The 15,768-nt window shown below is 43.1% G+C and overlaps 1 protein-coding gene across 4 annotated transcripts in view; it reads right to left on the reverse strand.

Annotated features, from left to right (window-relative positions):
* Positions 1–13,680, reverse strand: part of RNASEH2B (ribonuclease H2 subunit B) — a 63,626-nt gene extending 49,946 nt beyond the window's left edge. For 3 of the 4 annotated variants that reach the window (XM_045080575.1, XM_045080574.1, XM_045080576.1), the window contains exon 1: positions 13,274–13,680. In XM_045080575.1, coding sequence (XP_044936510.1) covers positions 13,274–13,325 — 52 coding nt within the window. In that variant the 5' untranslated portion in view covers positions 13,326–13,680. The remainder of the gene's footprint in view (positions 1–13,273) is intronic. The other variant, XM_045080573.1, reaches the window with a different exon arrangement.
* Positions 13,681–15,768: the final 2,088 nt, after the last annotated feature.

The raw sequence follows: 15,768 nt of genomic DNA on the forward strand, positions 1-15,768 counted from the left end.
TTTTTCCTGAATAAACACTTCTCAGACTGTTGGAAGACTTTGGCTAATTTCAAGAGTTTTGAAAAAGTTGACTTTGGCCATCTTTGCCAATGTTTTCATTGCTTTTATGGAGGATTTACCCCCACTGGATTTTGATGGCTTAGCATAAGTAAAGAACTTATATTGCTATAAGACTTCGGATAAATTCTTTAATCTATACCTGGCCTTAGGCACACAAAATTACTTGTGACTATAAATTAAAGGCTCTATGAAAGTTAAGGGTTTTTGCTGTTGTTGTTGTTGTTGTGTTTTTATTTTTTTTAACTTTCATTTAAATCTGGAAAATCCTGTATCATCCCATGGACCAGTTTCTCATCCAAAGGCTTAGAAGCTCCATCTTTTTTCTAACTTTTACCTACATCTAGCATAGCTAAAGGATAGCTAAATTAATTAAGGAAGAAAAAAAAATCTGTTTTTAGAATAATGGGAAGGAATCTGAAGCACAATCTATTAACCTAGTTTTAATTGAGCCCTATTTCTTTGATAATGTCTGCATAGAAAAAGCACAAGATCTGGAGACAGAGAAGTCCATAATCGACTCACAGCTCCACTTCTTCTCAGCAGTATGAGCTTGGGCATGATACTCAGACTCTGTTGCCTCAGTTGTCTCATTTATAAAATGTGCATAATAATTATTATTTTATAGGTTTTTCTTAAGCTTAAATATATGTGAAAGTGCTAGAATACATAATAAGCACTCAGTTGAAAACCAGTTTTCTTTCTCTCAATAATATGGAAACATTAAGAATTTGTAGGGAGGGGCACCTGGGTGGCTCAGTGGGTTAAAGCCTCTGCTTTCAGTTCAGATCATGATCCCAGATCCTGGGATCGAGCCCCGCATCGGGTTCTCTGCTCAGCTCTCTCTCTCTCTTTCTCTGCCTACTTGTGATCTCTGGCTGTCAAATACATAATAAAAATCTAAAAAAAAAAAAAAATATATATATATATATATATTATATATATGTAGGGAATAATAAGATCGAAGTATAAAAGCTGAAGAAATTCTAAGCACAAAATTATCTAAGGGCCTAACAATTAGCTTTCCAAGAAGAGATTACATTAGGACTGGGATCTTTTTTTTAAGAACCCCAAATATAATGCATTTTACATGTGAAAATTAAGATTGTATATAGTAAAATACCCAGTTTTTGGCACATGTGACATGCTCAACAAATGTTACATGAATGTGTTCTTTGATTTTAGAAAAAGCTCAGTAAGAAAGGGTGAAACAAGTTTTGATACTTAACAAGCTAAACTTCATTTATCTAGAAAATTGACTTGTATGAAACACCTTCTTCTAAAACTATGCTGAATAAAGTAAAACTTCAAATTATATATTTTTTAAAGAGTAGGCTTTACATTTTCTTTCTTTCTTTTCTTTTCTTTCTTCTTCTTCTTCTTCTTTTTTTTTTTCTTTAGCTATTTTCTCTTACAGAAGAGAAAACATAAGCCATGCTGGCCAAAAGAGTGTTTTCACAAAAATAAAAGAATTCAGACAAATCAGAAGCGGGTACTCAGTCTTTTCAGTCATTTCGGACTCAGAAATATCTTAAACTTCCCAACAGTCTCTAGCCCTGCCGGTCTAGCTTCTTACGCCTAACCAATCCATAGCAGTTTTCTTGTGGTCTTTGTGTTTTCTATAAAAGTCCAATTTTACGTCCCACTGGTCACCATTAACTCTAGCAGCAAATCTTCCATCTGTTTACCATCCTGATCTAAGTACCTCAACAGAAAGGAAAGTCTGATTGCTTCTTTCCTGACATTTGAACTTTAAAGAAAACATACCAGTGATAAAGAGACAACTGTGTCCAATGAATGTAAAACAATGAATAGTGACTAATATGTATTGGGCATTTACTACACACTGGGCAATGTCCTTGATATAACTTACATAATATTATCCTTATAACAGCTCTATGAAGTAGGCACTATTTGGGATTCCTACTTTCTTGCATGAGAAAGTTTTCCAAAGTTAAGAAACCAGGTCACAGAGCTATTTAACTGTATGTAGAGCCAAGAATAAACTCAGGCAACCAACAGTTTCAACTATGATACTTCAGAGAAACTCTTAATCTCCCATCTCATCCGTCTCAACTCAAAAAACAGAAACTGCAGCTCTGAAGCACAAGAACTAGCTCGTACAACTGTTCTCTCACAACACAGATGTCCCAGACTCCTCCGTCTCCTCTTATTGTGTCCTTCCCGGCCTTGAGGACCAAAAAGTCATCCGGTCAGCTGCCCCCACTTTAGTGCGGCCAGAATCCCACACTGCCAGAGGTGCATGCAGCAGAAGGAAAACAGGAAAGGGAGAGAGAGAAAAGGGTTCGACCAAAAGAGACATAAATAAAGGATGAGAGAAATGTGTTGGGCGCCTGGGTGGCTCAGTGGGTTAAGCCGCTGCCTTCGGCTCAGGTCATGATCTCAGGGTCCTGGGATCGAGTCCCGCATTGGGCTCTCTGCCCGGCAGGGAGCCTGCTTCCCTCTCTCTCTGCCTGCCTCTCCATCTACTTGTGATTTCTCTCTGTCAAATAAATAAATAAAATCTTTAAAAAAAAAAAAAATTAAAAAAAAAAAAAAGAAAAAAGAAATGTGTTGAGGGGCACAAGAAACCTCAAGTGATAACCAGATAGAGGCAAGCTTGACCAAATGCGAGAAAGGGAAACTGATGTTTCTGTTAGAGAATGCAATATCCCATACATTGCCACATACACCCCCGAGATTTCTGTGATAACCTGAGTACACGGCGTGGATCAAGGCATGGACTTAACCATTCTGTGATACCGGCAAGTTAGTCGGGAGCTCTTGTAGAAGGCAAAAGAGAACACTATTTTTCATCTTCAGACTACATGGTATGGGTTGTACAGCTGATATGAAGCTAGTTATCAACAAGTGTTTAAACTTGGCAGGTCTTTTTTATCCCTCTCTTGTTAAGACAAGTTTCTCCGTATCGTTTAAAGTTCAAAGACAGGAGACAGGAGGGAAAGTCACCTTTTTGCCAAGTGTTCTTATGACTTGGAAGCAATGGACATTTGTTCATGGCCCTGTCTGATTACTGGCACACAGCTCTGAGAAACACACACCCACTGTTACATGGAAAAGAAAGAACAGACATCAAAGCATCACTTACTTTATTTTTAGATACCATATCAAGGGTATTCCATTTTCTTAAGAAGGTCCAATAGGGGAAAAAAAAAGATGAGAACATCACTCTCATGCTCATGCAATACAGTGATCTAAATAGATTCCAGTTCATTTTCTGTAGTCATCGGTGATTAGAACACATTCAAGCCCCTTGGTTCCATCTGTTCCATTGCCAGGGATAGCTCCTTGGAAACACTTGGTTAGGACACAAATACAATGCATGCAAGACAAGTCAGCATAATTTTCAAGTCACTTGCTACTTCCAGGAATGCTAATTTCAGCATTAACTCTATGCTTCCCTTCCCAAGATGTTACCACTGCCATCAAAGAGATCTGGGTCACGTTCCTGGCTTTGAAGCTTTCAGCTTCCTTGAACACTACAGGAGGTAAACCAAGAAAGATAGAGAGAGGCATGCATCAGAGAAATAATTTTCAAGTTATGGGTTCCTCTAAGAGTATCTTTTTAATTTTGAAGCTTTGAAGAAAGAAGAAAAAAATGAAAACTGGCCTTCACCAAAACCAGAGAAGATAAAATCTCCATTTTCTCGGGGCTGCCTCTATCCATAGCCATGTTTTTGGGATTGATCTCTGTGCTAAAGAAGAAACTGATGAAAAAAATTTAGGTGTGCAGTCAATTCAGAGCCACAGAGACCAACAATACATCAAGATGGAGCTCTCAAAATATCTAGGAAGCAGGAAAATTCTGGAGGGGTTGAAAGGACAGACCTGACTGGGATGTCCAACCATAACCAGACTGGCTCCAGAATAGGAGGTGTGCTTGGTCCCTGGTCATCAACCCGACAAGAGAGGGAACCCCAGTCCTTTCTGATCCTCCCAGCTCTCCTACCCTGGTGAGGTAGCGCCATTCAGTCAGCAGAGTGGCCTCTGGCACACGGCAGGGGTCCCAGAGGACCGGGGAGCGCCTGGAATCTCAGCCATTTCATTCCTGTTGAGTGTTGGTCAGATGATCTGACTTCTCGAAGTCTTGTAAAATGGTGATAATAAAGCTTGCCTTGACTACTTCCCAAGGCCACGGAGATGGTCAGCTACAGTAACATACATCGAAGTGTAGTGCGAAGGTATAGGGCTAGAAGATACAGACCCTAGAAGATGGGCTTCCTTAAGATTATATAAACCCTGGGTAAAAGAAGGAGCTGCCCCACCTCCCTGCCACCCAATCAAAGAGACCACTAGTACCTGAGAAGCTGCGCATGCTCAGCTGAGACAAGCCTTGCACGCTGGTGGGTATGGGCCACAGCTGGCTTTGTGCTGCTGAGCCTCGCCTTTCCTTCTTCTGGAGAAGCGCTCCTTACCCTCAGGTACCCTCCGTCCTCTCAGTCCCACCTGGTGCTGTAGTGGAGCTGGCCCTCAAGGCTACAGCTAATAGGGGGTGAGGCTGTGCTTGCATGAGAGCTCAGAGGGGCCAGTCAGAAGGTTGTCTTGAAAATAGAAACAAGAGAAGAGGGGCAGCTTCTCCCAGCAGACACCAGATCTGAGGCTGGTGCAATGTGCAGCCTGTTTTCCACGAAGTGGAGGAAGCTGGTTTGAGAAGAGGAAGTGAATTCTCAAGAGAGGCAGACACTCTGGACCTCCTCATTTTGCGAGCCGTGTTTCCAATGTTCTCAGACTCTCCGCCCTGCCCCTGCCCCTGCCACCCAGCTGGCCCTTCCTAGGAAGAGATGACCCAGCTAGGAAACTCCTAAAGGAATACAGGCCAGGTTTTGTAACACAAGTCAGATAGACTGACTCCACATGAAGCAAACAGTAATTTCCATACCAAGGCAGATTGACTCGTGGTCCATTCAAACTGTCATCCTATTTATGGCAAGCGCCCCAATGGATGTTTGCAGGAGGTCATGGTTGTCCTAAAAAATCAACCTCGAATGGCTTTTAAGAAATCCCAACATGCCATTGTGTCCGCTAGGGTTCTGTGAATTTATGCTCACCTTCTGGCATCCATTTGTATTTTCAGTCTTTACCCACTCTTAAAGATAATCCATCCAAAACATGTACGCTGTGAAGTAGTACTTATTTGGTATATTTGTTACAATAGAAATAAACTTGCATGTAGAAAGAGTAAATAGTGAAATACGGGTAAAAATAGAAAAATGAGAAAAAATTAAGAACACTGACTTCATACTGGGATACTCACAGGATAAAAAGACTGGAAAGAAATATTTCCAAAATTGGTATTTCCCAGTGGCAAGATGATAGATAATTTTCTTCTTTATGTTTTTGTGTCTAACTAAAAGGTATATATTAGTATTCTAATAAAAGAAGTTACTGGGCGCCTGGGTGGCTCATTTGGTTAAGCAACTGCCTTTCGGTTTGGGTCATGATCCTGGAGACGCAGGATCGAGTCCTGCTTCGAGCTTCCTACTCAGTGGGCAGTCTGCTTCTCCCTCTGACCCTTCCCCCTCTCATTCGCTCTCTCGCAAATAGATAAATAAATAAATAAATAAAATCTTTAAAATTAAGAAAATAAGAAGTTACTAAAAAATATTGGGAGAAAAACATCTAAATAAAGATTTAAGATTTTATTTATTTATTTATTTATTTGATACAGAGAGAGAGAGAGAGAGAGAGGGATGTCACAAGTAGGCAGAGAAAGAGAGGGCGAAGCAGGCTCCCCACCGAGCAGGGAGCCCGATGCGGGGCTTGATCCCAGGACCCCGGGATCACGACCCAAGCTGAAGGCAGAGCCTTTAACCCACTGAGCCACCCAGGTGCCCCTCTAAATGAAGATTTAAGTGCCCGAAATTGAGCAATGGATACTGCAGAGCCTCACCAAATGTCTTAGGCTCCTGCAGGAAATCAGCTCTGGCTACAGACTTTGGCCAACTCGGATCCTAGTTGTTCTAGGGGCAGATAATAAAACAGTCCTCAGAACATATAGATCTGACTCTTTCGGTACACAGCCCATTCCACTTTAGCAACAGTCATACCTGGAAAGTAAAGTTACCTTTTAAAGATATTTAAAAGGCACATACAAAGGACTTCTGAAAAATAATGACTGGAAGTCCTAAGTGGCATGCTCTGCTTCCAGAGACACTGGGCAAGGGTGGGCTCTGAAGCTTAAGGCATAGGCGCCCAGCACTCAGAAGCCCATGGTGGTGATGCAGGACGTACATACCTGGATTCTCTCCAGCCGCTGGCACATACTGGGGGTTCAATTGATTAAGTGTCCAACTCTTGATTTCAGCTTAGGTCATGATCTCAGAGTCATGAGTTTAAGCCCTGCTCCACACACCCCCAAAAGATAGTGAATTGAATAATCATGATGAAATGCGTAGATAGGTCAAGAAGGTACCACTAGCTTGCACACTAACAGCGGGGAGGCTCAGAGGGAAGATGTCTTAGAAGAGCCATGGGCTGACTTTAAAGGATAAGGAGGCATTTGCCAGGCAGAGAATGTGGAGAGGAGCAGCCAGAGGTCTAGGCAGACCCAAAGTCACTGGGCATTCAAAGAAAGAGACATTGTATAACCCCAATATCCCTCAGTATTTTAGTGAGTGTTACAGTGAATAAGTAGTATGAGTACATAGTGAAATAAAAGGCAGAAACAGAAAAATGAGAAAAATTTAAGAATACTGGAATTCATTTTGTGATCCATACAATAGCTTAGCTTTGTGGAAACTAAAGTCGAACTGAGCCTTGAAGAAAGGCTAGAATTTGGACAGAAATGGAAAAGGAGGACAAAGGGCAGTGTAACAAAGACTAGGGGAAAAAAATGGAATGTGAGACATTTTTCCTTTCAGTGAATGTTTATTCGATGCTTGCTCTGTCCCAAGTCTGGGGCTAAGAGCTTGGGGTGCAAGGAAGAGCTTTGGAGGCTGGGACTGTGCTCCCCACTGTAAAGAAGAAGAAATGGAGACTTTACAAAGAGGATACAATTTGGGGGAGGGCATGGAGCCAAGAAAAAGCACAAGCCCAGTTTTAGCTGTGTTTTAATATAACATGTTAGAAAATACTGATGAGTTGTTTGTTATCATGGTGAAAGCTTGATATTGGGAGAAAGCTTGATATTGGGAGAGGATATGGGGGACATCCATGCAGCTCCTTTTCTGCTATTCAAATTAAACATTATGTTTTATTTAGGTAAATACTCAGTACTAGAATTACTGGTAGTCCTATGGTAGTCCTACTTTAAATTTTTTGAGGAACACCCCATCCTCTTTTCCACAGGGGCTGCATCACCTTAAAGGCATTCCCACCAACAGTGCATGCGGGTTCCTTTTCCTCCACCTCCTCTTTCTGATTGTAGCCATTCTGAAAAGGTAAGGGGATATCTCATGGTGGTTCTGCTTTGCATTTCCCTGATGATGAGTAATGTTGAGCACCTTTTCATGTATCTTTTGGCCACCTGGATGTCTTCTCTGGAAAAGTGTCTATTCAGGTCTTCTGCCCATTTTTTGATCAAATTATTTGAGGTTTATTTTATGTTGAGTTATATAAGTTCTTTATATATTTTGGAAATTAACCCTTTATTGGATATAATGTTCATAAATATATTCTCCTATTCAGTAGGTTGCTTTTTTATTTGATGGGTTTCCTTCATTATGCAGAAGCTTTTTACTTTGAGGCAGTCAAAATTTTTTAAAAAAGCTTTTTATTTTGATGTGCTTTTGTTTTCCTTACCATAGGAGACATATCTAGAAAAATATTGTTATGACTATCCCTATGTTTATTGCAGCATTATTTACAATAGCCAAGATATGGAATCCAAGTGTCTATCAGTAGATGAATGTATAAAGAGGAAGCTGGTATCTCAACACACACACACACACACACAAACAACTGAATATTACTCAGCCATAAAAAGATTTTGCTATGGATGGACCTACAGTGTTTTATACTAAATGAAATAAGTCAGACAGAGAAAAATACTATGGTTTCACTTATATGTGGAATATAAAAACAAAACAAAATAAACAAAAAGCAGAAACAGACCTATAAATACAGAGAACAAACTGATGGTCACCACAAGAGGGGAGGCGGGGAGAAGGGCAAAATGCGTGAAGGGGAGAGGGAGATACAGGCTTTCAGTTACGTATGAGTAAGTAAAAGTCATGGGGATAAAAGGTACAGCTAGAAAGTACAGAGACAGTGGCATTGTAATAGCCTTGCATGATGACAGATTGTAGCTACAGTTGTGGTGAGCATGACATAAGGTACAGAGTTGTTGAATTATTATGTTGTGTACCTGAAACTAAGGTAACATCATGTGTCAACTATACTCATATGAAAAAAAAATAAAATATTTCTTACTCTTGTTTTATGAAAATTTATTTCTGCCTTGGAGGATAAATACATGAGAGTTATAAGTTCTTGTAAGTGTCCTAAATCTTTTAGAACAATTACTAGCAGGACAGCATCAGGCTCAGCTTAATCACACCAACTGACAACTGACTAAGCCCATCCCCTCCAGAATGTGCTCCGCAAGCAAAGGGAGCAGATCTAATGACCATCTGAGAAAGGTCAGTGGGGCTCCCACCAAAAACAACTTTGTAAAGACAAAACCAGCCTCAGGATTTGTGTGGGAAATACTACACATGCTCCATGAGGGAGAGTTTAGAGACTCCCACCCCGCAGAAGGCCTGCAGAAAACTACTCAGCAAAAGACACATCTTCCAAGAAGCTGAGCTTCACTACTCAGAGGTTGTCTACAATCAGCGTTTGAATTGTTCCCCATCCCTCACCAAGCTAAGTACAGTTTCCTCCCCTGTGAATAAGCTCTTCTGAAAGTAAGGAAACTTTCAGCTCACAGGCTGGATTTCCAAACACAAACGTGCACGCACGCAAACAATGCTGCCAAAGAACAAAAAAACCCACTGACATTTTCCTTCTGAGATTAACCTTGTGCCTTGTACATACAGTTATATGTACTGTCTTTAGGGTCACTGAACAGTCATTTAGATCTATAGCAATTCTTCCTTTACCACATATTTTCAACTGTTACTTTTTTCCAAATAAGAGATGCTTCTTGTGGGCTTACAAAAAAGCTATAGGACTCTAATCAGAAATAACATTAATATAAATTGTCTCTACCATTAAACAGGAAAATCAGTTTTGCCTTTTCAATTTGATTTCTTTTCCAATCATTTAATTAGAACATAGTTCTAAGGCCTGCTTTCATACAATGCTTTCAAATCTATTTTTGTATTCTATTTGGAGAGACAAATCTGATATTATTATTTGTGAATATATGCTCTTGCTCATAAAAGGCTCCTTAAGTCATCTGGGATTACTAAGGGAGGCAGACCACCTGTGATTCTTATTTCCCAAAAAGCAATCCATCCTCTAACCTCACAAAAGCAGGCACTATTCATGCTGTGGGGAAATAAATAACAAATATGATTCTCCCTCAAAATATTTTTCAATGTGTATTTTTTGAGATAAAGGAGAATAACGTCATTGCAAAATTTGCCTACAGCTGAAGATGTGATGTGGTCTACTTTGATCTGAGGGGCTGTTTAATCAGGGGGCTGACTGAGACATGCTTTCAGACCAAGCTAACCCAGATGAATTTAGTGGTCCTGAGATCATTTCGTTCCTTCCTTTTATCCTTCACACAACATTAGGGTTTCCCAATGTTTTGACATCTCCTTGGAGCTGATGCAGTGACAAGGTTCAGCCATGCCAGCAATCCACACAATCTTGTATCCTACTAGGCTCAGTGGACCTGTTCCCAGCCCACCTCTCACGTGAGGGCAGATTTCAACTTAGCAGAACTGACCAGTGTAGAAAACGTGGAGTAGAGAAAAATGTTTAAAAATATGACTTAAAAAATTTTACCTTCGGGGCAGCAAAGAGGGATAGAAACTTACACCAAATTCTAAAAAATAGAGATGTTGATGGTCTCTTACAGTAACTAAAACTGCAAATAGGGTACTATCCACAGACCATTTTGGAGAAACACTTAAGACCATTCCAAACTACAAGAAATGCCTACCTTGCTTAAACGGGAGGCAGTTCTGTCCGCCTGGCCTATGAAAATCAAGTCCCTAAGTCGAACTACTTCACAAGTATCCCTTCCAAGTTCCAGCTTTTGTTTTTCTGGGACATCCGACTTCTCTAAAGAAATTGAAAATAAGAGGCCTCCCTAGTGCTTTTTAATATATTCTTCAACATATAACACAATGTTATTGTAGGCAACTTGATAAACAACGGGAATTAAATGGTGGGAAAGAAGTATCATTCCGAAGTCCAGTGGCTGTGCATTTGTCTCAAGGATAAATCTCTGAAGTTCTATTTGCCTCTTGGCTAATGCACTTATGTTCCAGTACACAGAGTAAGCTCTTCGGATCCCAGAAATGTTCTAAAACTGAATACAAACTGCTTCCACCAAATGCTTTTGAAAAATTCTTATACAAATTTTTGTTTTCTTTCTTTAGGGCCCAGCTTCACTATAGCTATGGTCCTCACTCCACCCAAGATGTAGTCTCCTTCTCTCAATCATACAACTTACTGGGGCTGATTTCTCATCTGCTGAAAACAACAATGATGACAACAAATGTGTATTTGTGAAGACAGTCCTCACAGCCTCTGCTTCCATGTGCACCCCTGATGATACTAATTCTGGCCCCCACAAAGAGAGCTAAACCTAAGGCTGACCAATCCTGCCTCCTGGCCCACTGCCAAGGGCTGTCCCTGTGCAGGGCTTCCTGGTGGTGTCCACACACCAGCAGCATCAGCATCACCTGGGAACTTGTCTGAAATGCACATTCCCGAGCCCCCTCCCTGAGCCACATTATCAAATACTCTGGGGGTGGGGCCCAGTTGACTAAGTGACCAAGGCCCTCAAGTTTGAGAAGCATTGTTGCCTGGCAGGAATGATCAATACACCAATGTTTGTACACTCAAAGCCTGCAGGTGGCAGTAAAGGCCGGCTGGAAAGACAGGAGCAGAAAACAAGTTGAGTTTCAGAACCTGCCTGCCTGATAACACCCGGCCCCAGCCGCCTGCTCAGCCACTCCAGTAAGCTCAAAGGTCATAGGACATCTCAGCTTGGAACAGGAAGCTGACTCACATTCTCACAGCGCAGCAGTCAACACATCAAACCTAGGATTGTCAGGGATGCATCAATATTTAACTATTTTTGAAAGTTTTTGTATTTAATACAGTGAGGCTACAAACACACCTCAAGAATGAAAATGTCAATACTGATCAAAAGAACAAAGATCAAACAGAAAATAAGAAACGCAAAGTATCATGGGCCCTTGTGTGTATCTGAATCATAAGAATGCCCTTCATTCTGCAAGAATGATTAGAGTTCCTGCCCTTAATATCCTACTGAATTGATGTGACAAAAGCAAGAGGATATTTCTAACATAAGGCATGTTTACAGGTAAGCCTTTGCTAGATTCTGCCAAAACCCCGAATTTTCCTTTGATGGCTTTAATATACAGACATCTACAGTGAGGATGTGGACCAATGGGAACTCTCATACACCGCTGGTGGGAGTATAAATCGGTACAACCACTTCGGAAAACCGTTTAGCAGCATCTGCTAAAGCTGAACACACAGATACCTAGAAGCAGCAATTCCACTCCTGGGTATATACACCCCGAGGGAAATGAGTGTCTCCTTCTACCAACAGCCTCATAAAAGCATGTTCTTAAAAGTATAACTCACAATAGTTACAAACTGGAAACATTCCAAATGCCCACCCACCAGAGAGGAAATAAACATGGAAGTTCATACAATAAGACACACACAGCAATGAAAACAAAAACCACCCGAAAAACCAAACCACTGCTAGACACAATATGGATGAATTTTAGAGATATAAGGCTAAGTAAAAGAAGCCAGACCTAAAGGAGTACACACTTATCCAAACAGGCAAAATAAATCTCTAGTGACAGAGGTCAGTATAAAGGCTACTAAGGCTAACAGCAGGCATGAGCTTGCTGGAAAAGTTCCATATCTTGACTTGGGGGATCATTACAGGGGTATATACATATGTATACATGATGAAAATACAGGGGTGTATTCACTGAAATGCACACTTAAATTTGTATACAGTTTATACCTCTTTATTAAGGGAGAAAAAGTTAAACACACACATGCACAAGTTATACTTGGCAGACTGTCACATAATAATTTTCAATATTCATCATAAAAGTCTAGGTTCCTGAGTAACTATCACATCATCAGAGTATTATCTGCTGTAAAAATAATGCATTTACTGACCTAAATCTAAAATTAATTCCTTATTTCCAATGTTATGCCATCATCGCAATGTATCTACTATAATGGAGTAAACTTCTCCAACTTGCTCTCCCTAGTCCCAAACCCCTTTCATTCTGACATTTACTGGAATCCATCATGTCTGGAAACTGACTGACTATCCATTATCCTAAGCCCCTGCAGACTCCGAATGGTTCCTCATCACCCAGGCGGTGGCTGAAGAGGCTTGGCTCCAGCATTCCTGTCCTGATCTACCCACACGAATGTCTTTGAACCACCTTTGTCCTAGCCCCTACCACCACCTGGCTTCCCTCCTGCCTCCTTCCCTCCGCCTACGGCCTGCCCCAGGGCTCAGGCCCTATAAAAAAGTGCAGGATCCGATCCAGTGGAAACCCAGAGGTTGGACCAGCTGCCCAGTGCAAGAGTGCGGGACAGCTAACTGCACCCCAAAGCAGCCACTCCAGGGCCCCACTGCGTGCCCAGAGACCGTGAGCCCATGTCGCTGCGCCGCGTAGGCCTGGGCCCCTCCTGCGGCCCACCCTAGCAGAAGCAAGACGCTCGGTCCGTTTCTGCGCTTTCGCATTTGGGTTGTGAAAACCGCAGCTAGCTGTAACGAGCGACCAAGATGAGGAGCAACAATCTGGGAAGGAATCCCGTCCCGAACCCGGGTCCCAGGGGCGCGCGGCACCACTACGCACCACGCAGGGAGGCGCAACCCGCTGGGGAGCGCGCGTCAGGCCGCGGGGGCCGAGGGCCGACGGGGGGCGTGCCGCGCCGCTCCAAGTGGAAGTCCGGCGGGGCGCCATCCCCGTCCGCCGCTCCGCGCTCTCGGGCCGGGCCGGGCCGGGCGAACTAGAGGCCGGGCGGGGCGAGGCGCGCCGCCGTCGCCGGCGGCCGTGTTTACCTGGCAGCAGGAACACGTGTTGCCGGGCGCGAGCCCCGTTCCCGCAGTCCATGCCGGCCGCCTTCTCCGGGGGCGCGAGCCCGACGCCTGCAGGCCCGGCGGCAGCAGGCCTCACCCGCGGGGCGCGGGGCCTGCCACGAGCCGGCGGAAAATGGCGGGAGAAGGGTCTATTCGGGGGAGCGCGGCGCGCCGAGGCGCCGCCAGAGCCCGGGAGGCGGCCCGCGGGACGAAATTACTTTCGTTTCCGGAGCCAGCCAGCTGCGCCGGTTAAATTTTTAAATTTAGCGCCAGGCCGAGGCGCCCCGAGGGGTGGCGCGTCGCCCGCCGGCCGGGGAAGGGTCGCGGCCTCTCCCCTCCGCGGCGCGGCCAGTGGTAGGTGCTCGCCGAAGGCGCCGAGTGACGCGGCGCGCAGGGCGGCTGCCCTGGGACGCGGCGGCGGGAGGGGTCGCCTGGGCCCGCCGAGGGGTGGCGCGGCCGGCGGGGAGAGAGTCCCGGGGTGAGAGCCGGGTCCCCGGGGAGCGGAGCCCCAGGATAGAGGAACCAACACCGCCGGAGGGGCTGGAGCATTCGCGCCCACCCGGCGGGGAGGAAGAGCCTGCAGCAGGTTCCCTGTTGAGGGCGATCCCTATCCGATCCTAATCCTGAGGTCGCTCTTGTCAGTGTATCTTGTTCAGCAGTCGCGTTCTGCGTTGGACTTAATGTCAGAATATTTTGTTTTGTGATTCATAACGCAATGTAAGCAATCTTCAAACTGGGCTTAGCCCTTACCACTAAAAAGAAGTTAGGCTCAAAATACGAATTTGTTATTTTGGAAGATTCTTGGTAACTAGTTAAAAATTGCATTTAAAAAAGTGATATTTAAAAATCATGAAATTTGGAGATTTAAACTTCGAAAAATAAAATTTTGTTTGAAACAGCAGTGTCTGGTACGTGGTCTTTAAAAAGAGGATAATAAATCCTTCCTTCATAGCTTTAAATAAAAATAGGTCTCCCTCTCCCCTTCATTTCCAGTCCCCCTCCCCAGGGGCAATTACTGTTAACAGTTCATCCTCTGTTCTTCCAAAAATTTTCCTTACACCATACAAGTCCATGTCTTATTTATTTATTTATTTATTTATGTACAACTGGAAGAATATTACATAACTTTTAATGCACTTCACTTTTCTGGAAGATAGTTAAATCTGGCAGTACTAGATCTCAGTCTTCCGAAAGGGGTTTTAACTTCAATTCCATTTCCCACGGGGGGTGACAAATGCAGTTGAAATTGACTGCAGAACACCCCTCTCTGGCTGAGGAGGGACATCGCAATGCCGGCGCTGGAACAGGCAGAAGATTAGTATTGCTCTGATCTCTTGCCTCCCCCAATATTATACCATGGGAAAAGTTATGGTGTGTAAGCTAAATCCCTAGGCACACCGTAATCATTACTAACAGCTACGAAAGAAACGTTACCCACAGTTCCCTCTCTCTGACATGCAGAGTTGTTTTCATTCTTCTCTGATCCTTTCCAGCCCTTGGCTGTATGAATATGTATTTGTTATGTGGTTGTTTCACAGAGTAAAGACAATTTTGTCTGCTTGTCTCCCTTAACGTTGTCTCCCTTAACTTTGTATAAATGGGGTTTCCACGGCATCCAGAATATTGTTAATGGAGACATTATTTTACACTGTTAATCTACCAAGGTTACTTAACCATTCTCTAGTGAGCAATATTTAGATGATTTTAAACTGTTATTATAAATAGCAATGAACTAGATGTACACATAGCAACATGGGTGCTTCATATCAAGAGAAAAATAAAGTCAGAGACAGGACTAGATTCACAGCAGAATACCAAGTAGATAAATTAAAAACACACATAAACCACCACTATATCTTTTATAAGGATACATGTACCTTTAAGAGCATGTATCAGACACATAAGGAAAGGTCTTCAAAATGGAGGAGAATGGGATAAGGGACAGATAAGGAATGAGGGGGCAAGAAAAATCAAATAAGAGAGAGGCCAGGGCACACATGGGCAACTGTCACTATGTCTTATGAACTGGAGAGTATAAATCCTCTGACATTTAGGTCCAGGGACAAAAACTTTTTTTTAAATGTGTTACAACAAACATTTCTAAAAAATTTCCTTTATCCACTTAAAAAAAAATTATTTAAGTACCTTCTCAGAAGGTTACCAGTGGTGATATAGGAAACTGACTCCAGATTCCTGTTGCCCTCAGGGTAAATAAAGTCCAAGGTAGGAACCTTGGAACACTGGTCTGCACTTGCCCCTCCAGCCACACCTCCCATTGCCTCCCATCCCTGTCCACAGTGTGGCCATGAGGACCTGCCCTTGCCACATATAGCGCTTGACACTGTTCCCAATGCTGGGATGCCCCTGCCCAGGGGCTAAACTCATTCCTTCACCTTCTTTCTCACCCTCCACCACTTAGCCAACTTCTACTCCTCAACCAGGTCTTAGACAATTCCTTCTCTACAGCACTTCTGCTG

Source organism: Mustela putorius, unplaced genomic scaffold (genome assembly GCF_011764305.1).
Source record: "Mustela putorius furo isolate JIRA1106 unplaced genomic scaffold, ASM1176430v1.1 tig00000461_pilon_pilon_pilon, whole genome shotgun sequence".
NCBI lineage: Eukaryota > Metazoa > Chordata > Mammalia > Carnivora > Mustelidae > Mustela > Mustela putorius.